The 10,244-nt window shown below is 33.7% G+C and overlaps 1 protein-coding gene and 1 long non-coding RNA gene across 3 annotated transcripts; one reads left to right on the plus strand and one right to left on the minus strand.

Moving 5' to 3' along the window:
- The first annotated feature begins 43 nt into the window (after positions 1 to 43).
- LOC126873335 (sodium-dependent nutrient amino acid transporter 1-like) lies at positions 44 to 8,932 on the plus strand. The gene is made up of 9 exons (XM_050634093.1): positions 44 to 162; positions 263 to 388; positions 986 to 1,226; positions 3,436 to 3,673; positions 6,013 to 6,387; positions 6,919 to 7,285; positions 7,709 to 7,985; positions 8,530 to 8,624; positions 8,762 to 8,932. Exons 1-9 carry the CDS (start codon positions 130 to 132, stop codon positions 8,897 to 8,899), a joined length of 1,890 nt encoding a protein of 629 aa, XP_050490050.1. The 5' UTR covers positions 44 to 129; the 3' UTR covers positions 8,900 to 8,932.
- Positions 734 to 3,426, minus strand: LOC126873342 (uncharacterized). 2 transcript variants are annotated; one of them, XR_007692381.1, is made up of 3 exons: positions 1,310 to 3,426; positions 1,143 to 1,217; positions 734 to 1,077 (listed from the first exon to the last, which is right to left on the minus strand). It is a non-coding gene; the product is annotated as an uncharacterized LOC126873342 (long non-coding RNA). The 2 variants fall into 2 exon arrangements; XR_007692382.1 differs by having other exon boundaries at positions 734 to 1,045; positions 1,110 to 1,217.
- Positions 8,933 to 10,244: the final 1,312 nt, after the last annotated feature.

A 10,244-nucleotide genomic window follows, 5' to 3' on the forward strand; every position in this document is an offset into this window, starting at 1 on the left:
CGTTACATGTGATGATTGATAAATAATTTTTATGAACTGCTAGGAAAGTAGTGATCCTCCTTTAATATCATTAGTGGTGGAATAGAATATTTGTAGGATAAGAAATTTGGAGATTCTTGGGAATACTCGATGACGATGGAGAAGATCGAGAGTGGAACTTATGTGAGAGATTTTATAGCGACTAGGATTTTTGAGTAATCCGGAGTAAATTTTTGAGTAATTGCGAGTTGAAATTTTCAATTAACGAGTAGAATATTTGCAGAAGAAAAATGGCTACGCTAACGAGGCGTTCCAGATGGAAAATATTTACTTGGAAGGAAAAGGGAATGGTGAAAAATCGAAAGGAGAACCTGACGTGCAACAAGTAACATCGGAAAACAGTCCTTCTGTATGTGATCAATTTTTACTATTTTTCCGATCGATTTAAACGATAGGATTTCGCTTCTTAACATTGCGTTCGTGAAACAAATTAGAAGAACTTGGTTAATATAGTTTTTTGTCATTGTTTTCTTTTGAAATTTTTAAATCTCTAAATTTGGAACTATCGAATCTTGTAACTTTTTGGGTTCCAAAATTTTCGAATTGTTGAACGGTAGGATTTCGGAAGTTCTGATTTTTGAAATTTTTAAACTTCTGTAGTTTGGAATTTTCGAGTTTTGAAACTTTCACATTAAAGTTATATTAACTATAAAATTTCCGAATTTCTGAACTTATAAATTTTTGGATTTTCGAATTTTCTCTGAAATTAAATCTTGTATTAATTTCAATTCTCACAAATAAATAAACATTTACAGTCTAATATAAAACATTGAACCTTTGGCGAAGCAGAATATTTTTAATAGTATTTATCTATAATTATTGAGATTTTCATTCGAGGTCTCCTTCTATCATTATTCTGATTAACATATACTTGCTAACTACTTATCCCAATATTACGCCACTGGATGATGATAAAACCAATTTGCACATCACTTCTTTTCCTCAGAGAGCAGAATGGGGAGGTGGTCTAGAATTTCTAATGGCTTGCATCGCTGCTTCCGTTGGTCTAGGAAATGTATGGAGATTTCCTTTCACTGCCTATGAAAACGGAGGTGGTGCATTTCTAATACCTTATATAATCGTGTTACTCTTTGTCGGCAAACCTTTTTACTTTTTGGAAGGAATCCTCGGTCAATTTACCAGCAAATCATGCGCGAAAACCTGGGCCATGGTACCGGCTATGAAAGGTAATGTATTAATGAGTAGACTGAGGATTTTCATTAAACTTTGTATCTTTGCAAATATATTTGGAGAAATGAAATATACTTACATAATATAAACATTTGTTCCGTCCACGTATTATACGCATAAAATTTGTGTAGTTTAACTCTACGTGATTATAGAAACTTAAATCGTGCGTTGTACTGCATCCGAAAAAGTGTATAAATCAATTTGATATAACGTAAATAATGCGTAAGTTCATTGTATCGTCGCAGAATATTTGCGTAAAAAATATATACTTTCTTACAAATGTATATCGAAGTTCAAATTACATAAAAAGGAAAGTCGAGGGTCCAATTAGCCAGATACAACTGCAGAAGTTCGCATGTTAATGCTCTTAATTAATCTTTTTCACTAACGAAAATTTGTTCGATTTATGGGTAGGATATTGAAACACTATCGCCACATAATGGTGAAAAACCGAACTAAACATTATTGCTATCCTTATTACACATTATCGCTCTCTTTGTCTGACGCGAGTACATACAGTGGCGGAAAAGAAATTTATACCATAAGAAATATAAAAATACACCATAATTTTACAGAATGGTATTATATTTAATAAGAGCAATGAATAAATATACAGTGGGGTCTCGGTTATTCGAGGCACATTTAACCGAAGTTCCGTATTATCCGAGGTGCTTTGAATTTTACCATAACATTTTTCTTTTCGAAATTTTAACACGAAGCGTACGAAAGAGTAAATAGTTTGGTATTGTTTAAGCGTCTTATCAAACTTTTAACCGATTAAATAATTAATTAAATCTATACACATCTGCAACATTGCATTATCAAGATGTTTTTTCTGATTTTATTATGTGATTTACGAACATTGATAGACTTTTACGTATTATCAGAGTTTCTGATTATTATTATACGATGGAATAGGTGACTGTTATCAATATGGTAAAAAATTGTTAGCATAAAAGTTACACAGTGTACACAATTCAAAACTTTCTTGTGACCGCCACTGTATGTCTGTCCTTGTCGCACAATACTGTCCTCTTTCTCTATGGTCACTTCGGTGTTGCCCTCTATTGGAGTTGGCTTGAATTGCGTAAAAGCAACAAGAATATATATATGTAAGTAAATGGAATGTGCAAGGTGGTATCCAAGGAGGTGTTAGCTAAGGAGCACGCTACTATTCGACAAGGACAGACTTATGCCATGTGTAAAACAAGAAGCGCATTACTGTGCAACAGGGGCAGATACAAGGAAATTCCCCATCTAATTTATTGAATATTCGTTAATTGCTTTTCTTTCAGGAAAGAATTCGTCCACTTTTGGAATTGTATAATAAAGTCGTGTAATAAAGATCCCAACGCAACGAATTCTTACACAGAATTTTGTAGCGGAATTTTTGTTCAAATAGTCATTAACAATTATCGCATGGAGTCGTTGCATAAGAGTGAGACCATGCATTTTCACAGAATTCACGTTATACGTAATTAATTTATGCATGAACTCTTATGTATGAAGAATGAAGTACAAGTTCTAAAGAAGCCTCCACGGAATGTAAATTAATCTTCGCATAAAAGTTTAATATTAATATTACTAAGAAATCGGGGATATGTATCGCAGTAGGCATGCCACTTGTTACGATAATTGTTAATAGCTAATTAATTATTTATTTTAGTTTCATTTGTTTGTTATAGATCAATGAATATATATATAAAAGTTCTACCTTTTTTTATAGAGATTCTGCAAAATAACATGCAGATATACAGTAATCTGCAACTGCAATAATAATTAGTGACTGATTAAATAAATATTCAGTTCTAAAATTGTTTGAGAATATTACTTGCAACCTGATATTTATTTTACAATTCCAAAACTGTATTAATTTATTGCAGGGAAAGGATAATTAATGAAAATACATAAAGTTAAACAAAAAAGTATTTCTGTCCTTGACGCGGCATTATGCTGTACCAGGGTATCGCTGCTTGCACATTCTGTTAATGTAGTTGATATAATTAATTTCCATATTTCTATAAATTTGGCCGAGTTTTCGCCGGAATTATTAAAAATTTCTTTACGAAAAGTTATTCAAGGTTACAGAAAAATATGTGAAAGTTCACTTACAATTATTCCAATAATTTCTTGCACAATTGACAAATATCTTTTAATGCTTCTTAGAATAAAAATCGGATATTGTTGATATAAATGTTGTCTTAGGTTTGGGATACGGCCAGGCAATCGCAGCATTTTCCGTTGTCACTTGCTACGGCGGTTTAATGAGTTTAACACTTTACTATCTGGTGGCTAGTTTTCAATCTGAACTACCTTGGTCTTTTTGCCGGGAAGAATGGAAGGATCAATGCATTGACACAGTTCCGAAGGACGTAAATAGGAGTACACGTTTGTTGCACGACGATAATAGAACTCTTCGCAGCTCTGCAGAACTATATTTTAGGTTCGTTAACCTTTCTTAATCACAAATTTTAATTACTAATTATATCACTAACGTGATTAAAACATTTCCATGAGAAATCAATGCTTAATGCTTAATACTCGAAGCAAAATACTCAACGCTCAATATTCAATACTCAAAACGCAATACTCAAAGTCCAGTACTCAATATGTTTGCCACCGATAGACTATCTCACCGATAGACACATCCTTTGAACAGTTATGTCATCGACGCCTCGTAGCTCGGCGATTTCGAATCGCCGGTTTATTATCCACTTTCCAAACGTTCACTCAAGCACCCTGCCGATGATCCTACCGAATTTTGAAATCCTTACGGGTTACGGCCGGTAAGCGACAATGCATTTTCTTAATGACTTTGAGACAAAAAATTTGCTGTTATTTAGCCTTACTATAATTTATGAATTACCGAATGAAGGTAAGGCTAAGTAACGGCAGGCTGGTTGTCGTAAAATCGTCAAAGCCATGCATGTCGTTAAGAAGTATGTATCTACTTATTCCCTACGAAAAACAGATGTCCGCTTCAGATGGCAGTTTCTCAATCTGTAGCTAATTCGTGTTTAACTGCTACTCCATGGCCAATGCCCAATAGACAACGTCTAATGTTCGATTCTAAATGCTCACAATAAGATGGCATTCGATGTTTCAGGTTGATGATAAAGTAGCTGCAAAAGGATTTCAGTGCTTTTGTTTTCGAGAAATTATTCGAGAAATGATGTTCTTGCTGCAGCAGTTTCTTTTGTTTCGAGTATTTTCAGTTTGCAAGTTTTACTAATATGCAGAACTACTATAATGAATGAAAATAATAAGAAATTTATGAAAATAAATTGTAGAAATTTATTTCTTATTATTATTAAAGAAAACATAATATGTTGGTATTAAAGGAATTTATAAAGTACAATATATTTAGAAAGAATTTATTAATTTCTCGAAAATAGACGACAAGGCGCTCAAGTCCTTTAGATTCATTCTCTGTTTTACCATCAATCTAAAGCATCTAATGCGCATACAGTCAACTCGCTCGAGGTTTCTTAGTTCATTCGCATCCTTGTCATTGCTTAATGACCAATGCCCAATCCGAGCCTTGGTCCTTTCAATCCTTCTAGAATCTTTTAATCTTTCCTTTCACGTTTCTGTGCAATTTACTTTAACGTTTCCATGAAAAAGTTGAACGTGACTTACCGCCAGACGTACCGACTAGCACTTCAACCCCGAAAACACACATTCAGAATTTACCGTCACATGCTTGTGGCATTTTCTTACGACAAATAAACTCATATACAATGAAATTAAGAAATTAACGAAAAGTGGAATTATCCAATTTGTCTTCCACGAGGTTCAATTTATATCTTTCTATTTTTCTTCTTCCAATCTTCCTCCTTCAATATGTAATTAAGTGTTAATAATGAAATTAAGTTTAATAATAAATTTCCAAGTTAATCAATTGATAAATTCAAGAAAGTTAAATGAATTAGTTGTTACGTCCCGCGATTCGCACGATCCGTAGCGCAAATGTAAAATTGATAATTTCTTCAAATCAATGTAATTTAAAACGTTTATTTGAAACCATGTTTACAGTATTTGAAGTGAAAGGCAGTTAAAGCGGCTAAAAGCTACATCTTGCGGAAACTTATCTAACCATGTTTTTATATTTACTTAGTTATGTTTCTATAACGATATTAAGACAATTTAAATTGTAACAAAGTCGGCAGCTGAACAAGCGTTGAGGATCTTCCCAAACATTTTCAGAAGAAAGACCCCGACATTGTTTTATCTCCGATGGATATAAATGTAGCGACTCAGAGAAGTCATAATGAAAATATTTCCGTGCGTTAATCGAAAGAGAATATTTAACGTTCGTTTATCGAGCATATTAATTAATTAGCGTTCGTCAGCCGAATAATTACCATTGTCTATCGAAGAGTTAGTTATTATTTTGTCAACCGAAGAATCATCATCTTGTCAACCAAAGAATCATCATCTTGTTAACCAAAGAATCATCATTTTGTCAACCGAAGAATTTTATATCCGTCAGTCTGTCAGTCAATTGTCAATATCGAAATCAAGTAAGATTTGAATAAATCATTATATATTGTTAATTTACTTTTGAACAACTTTAATCCTCTCCCGTGCCAGTATTCCCGCACATAGTAGGTTAGCCGAAAGTGGAGCTTATTGCCAGTTGCATTAAACGTCAGTTAACACTACCATCTCGTTGACAACTAAATAGAACGTAATATTAGTAATTAATAAATAATAGTGTTAAAATTTAATATATATATGTATGTACATCTTCGTTTAACACTTGATTTGATGACTTTCCAGAAAAATTGTCCTGAACGAATATGATTCCATCGAAGATGGAATTGGAACACCCTCGTGGGAGCTCTCTCTGGGTCTTTTCGTAACCTGGGCAACAATTTTCTGTATCCTGTGTCGTGGAGTGAAAAGTACAGGGAAAGCAGCATATTTTCTTGCCATTTTCCCCTATTTCGTTATGATAGCTTTGTTAGTTAGAGCGGTAACACTAGAGGGCGCAGCCAATGGAATTCTTTTCTTTATCACTCCGGATTGGAACAAACTATGGCAATCAAGTGTTTGGTACGCTGCCATCACCCAATGTTTCTTTTCTCTGTCAATTTGTTTCGGTCCAATTCTCACGTATTCTTCTTATAACAACTTCGGACACAACATACGCAGGTAAAATTCTCAAAACAATTATTTTCATTTATGTGTATAATATTAGGTCGCCCAAAAGTTTCTTTCGTTTTATAAGGAAATAATAGGAGCACAACATTTTGTACATTTTCTTTTTGTTTCAATAGAACAAAATGGATCGTACATAATTCAATAAAATGATCTAAAGCAAAAGATGTTGTGCATTTATTATTTCCTTGCAAAACGAAAGAAACTTTTGGGACAATCTAATATATCGATTATTAGCTTGCAGATGTTTATGCAATTTCACATTTTTATGAACGCAGCTCATAACTGGAGAAACAGAACCGAAATAGATTTAATTCACCCACTAAATGTTATAACGGGTAGTACTCTATTTTGTATATTTTATACATTTTTCCATATTACGTATAGTCTACATATCTTTGTACTTTTAAATTTACCATATATGCATAAAAATCCGCAAAATCGACTAATAACAATACATATATAACTTAACGACTCTCCAATTTTTACCTAAATTTTAATTCTAAATTTCATTTCATTCGACAGAGACGTGATGATAGTAACGACTTTGGACACCTTCACTAGCCTAATAGCAGGATGCACAATTTTTGGCATTCTTGGAAATCTAGCTCACGAAATGGGCACCACGGATATATCGAAAGTGGTCCGCGGTGGTACAGGACTGGCTTTCATCTCCTATCCCGAAGCACTGTCCCAGTTCCAGGTGGTCCCTCAACTTTTTGCCGTCTTGTTTTTCGTGATGATGTTCGTTCTTGGCATCGGAAGCGCCGTGGCCCTTTGCAGCGCCGTTTTTAACATCCTCTGCGATCATTTTCCGAACGTGAAAAACTGGAAGCTGGTGCTCATAGTTTCAATTTTTGGATACTTCATTAGCCTCGTCTATATCACCCCTGTAAGAATATTTTATGTATTTGAAAATATCAATATCAACCCTCCGCCGGCAATACTAGTCTTTTAGTAATGCGTTGTAGGTCTTTGGCCTGATTTCTTATCGTTTTGCGCTTTAATAGAATCTACAAATATTTTGAGGTACTTTGTTACAGTCTCTAATTTACTATAGGGGTGATTCTTCGGAAAAATAGATAAAGAAATTTGCCAGAGCTTAGAAAAGCGTAATTATTAATCAGCTGAATTATTATTAATTAAGAATCGAAGAATAGAAAAAGCCTAATTACTAATACGAACAATGTCTTTTCTTCTAATTTTGATGGAGTGAAAAAGGGGAATATTTACAAATTTTGTATAGTTATATACATATATTAATTTTTCTCGAAGAATAGAATTTTAAATGACAAAGAAAGTTTAATGATTCAAGGGTGGTCAATGGTTCATAACACTGGTGGATTATTATGGTGGCACATTCGTGGCGATCATCGTCGCTGTTTTGGAAATAGTAACGATATTCTGGATCTACGGTCTGTCCAATTTCCTCAATGATGCTGAGTTCATGCTCGGTTCAAGACCGGCATTTTACTGGAGACTTTGTTGGGCTGTGATCGCACCGTTATTGATGATCTTCATTTTGATCTGTACGATCGTCACTTACGAATCACCCACTTACGACGGCGTACCATTTCCGGATTATGCTTATGGTCAGCAAAATGTTCTCTCTTCCTTGTTTTTTCCACATTCAGTTTGAAATAAGATTTTTAAAGAACAATTATTTAACCGCGCCAAAATAAAGTGTTGGATCGACATGTACACAAGTCGAACGCAGTTAACTGTTTAAAGAACAATATCTATGGTGGAAGAATTGTTATATCGTCATACTGTGTCATATTTTTGCAAAAATGAATTAAACCCGGTATTGGGTTATAGTATATATTACAGTATAAACACGAAGGGTAGCTATTATTGCAACATTACAGTGGCTATTATCTGTTTCCACTGTTATCGTGTCTCCTGTCTATTTGTCAAGTCCTACATGTACGATATTATTATACATGTATTATGATACACATATATATACAAAATATGACACATATATTATGATACATCTTGTATAAATGAGTATATACTTTATTAATTACTTTATTAATTAATATAATTATTATACTTTATCAATTGATATCTAATAATTTTTGAATATATATAATACACTTTATATTAATTTATGATTAATCGAATTTTTGCTAGGAATCGGCTGGTTTCTGCTATTTTTAGGAGTCGTCGCGATTGTTGGCTGCATTTTGCAGAAACTAGTGCAACTAAGATCATCGTCATTGATCGAAGTAAGTGTCTGTTATAAACTGTCATAAATTTTCATTCATCCTATATACTGTCAACATTTGTTATTCTTAGATTATATGGAATGGAAATCTGATTAAGCCGATTAACATTGTTAATAATTGGTACATTTCCTTTACAGACCGTGAAAGCAGCATTCAGGCCTTGCGAAGAGAAATGGGGACCTCTGGATCCTAAGATTCGACTAGAATGGAAGGAATTCGTCGCTGAAAAAAAGTTCCGGCATCGTGGCGGTTGTGTTGAAGCTTTTTTAAAGTAGAAATAAATCGATTCGCACGTCTATATGATTTTATCTCTTTCGTTCATAACTTTTTCTTCATAAATTCCCTAAGACTTTCATCATTTCTCATTTTCATTGTTCGTTCTCAATAAGAAAATGTTTCACGATTTTCGAATAATCAGAATTTAATATCTCGTGTGCAATTTTTTCTACGATAAGTTAACAACAAATTTCCTAAAACACTCGTCGTCTATCGTTTCAGTTTTGTTCATCCTCAATAATAAAACATTTCATGATTTTTAAATAACTGAGAATCTAATATCTTTCGTGTCATTTTTCTAACAGTAAATTAATAACAAAATTCCTCGAACGTACATCGTTTGTCATATCAATTGACCATTCTCAATAATAAAAGGTTTCATGGCTTCTAAATAATCGAAATTTTATTCAGTACCTTTGCCACGATTTTCCCTCCCATAAATTCCTTGTAAATTACGTCATGTGCCACGTTCAATTGTTCGTTCTCCATAATTAAACGTTCCATGACTTTAAAATAATCGATGCAGGCGAAAAGAAGCCGCATTTATCGTGCAATCGCGTAAAAAGTTACAAGGTAAACAGTGGAATCTAATTTCTTACGAGAAATTTCGCAAAAATGATCGGTAGGCCTATAATTAATCTCCATAAAGGTCGTACGCGAAAGCATTCATACAATTACCATAAATAACGAGTCAGCCTGCAAGGAACGTGTTTAAACTCACTGGAGCGTGGACAGTAAAAATCGGAACACTGTGACTTTTCATTCGTCGGTGGTTCTTTTTTCTATTTTCTTTTCCTTGCTGTCTTTACATCCAGATGACATTATACAGAGAAGAATTCCTTTTAAAATTGCCAATGAAAACCAGTCGACTGTATCGTGTAATAGTCTATCTAACAGTCTAGGTTATGTCATGGATCGTTTGACGTGTTCGATTTAAAAAACACTGTACATCACGCGAAACAGATTCTTCTAACACGATTTTTAGATTGTGTACAGTTCTTAGCGAGGTGTCGTTAATTGCGAATATAAACGTACTTGTAGCTTTGCTCAACAAACGTGTCCATTTTTATTTGTATGCGTCTGTGCACAAGATATGACGTGCACTCGTAATCATTGATCACTTTCTGTCGATTGCGTGGGTTCTATGGAGGCCAGATCTTTTGGCTTCTAGACACCCATCGACTGAATTTGAAACATTTCATTAGAGTTTCAATTCGATTAAACGATGGTTCGATAGAATTTTGTATTTAGGCGGAAGATCTAGTTTTGATATAATTCCGTATGGTAAGCTACTAATGGTGTACTAAGATTACAAAATCCTGAACTCGCTCGTTTAATTAAATT

This window comes from Bombus huntii, chromosome 14, assembly GCF_024542735.1.
Source record: "Bombus huntii isolate Logan2020A chromosome 14, iyBomHunt1.1, whole genome shotgun sequence".
Lineage (NCBI taxonomy): Eukaryota > Metazoa > Arthropoda > Insecta > Hymenoptera > Apidae > Bombus > Bombus huntii.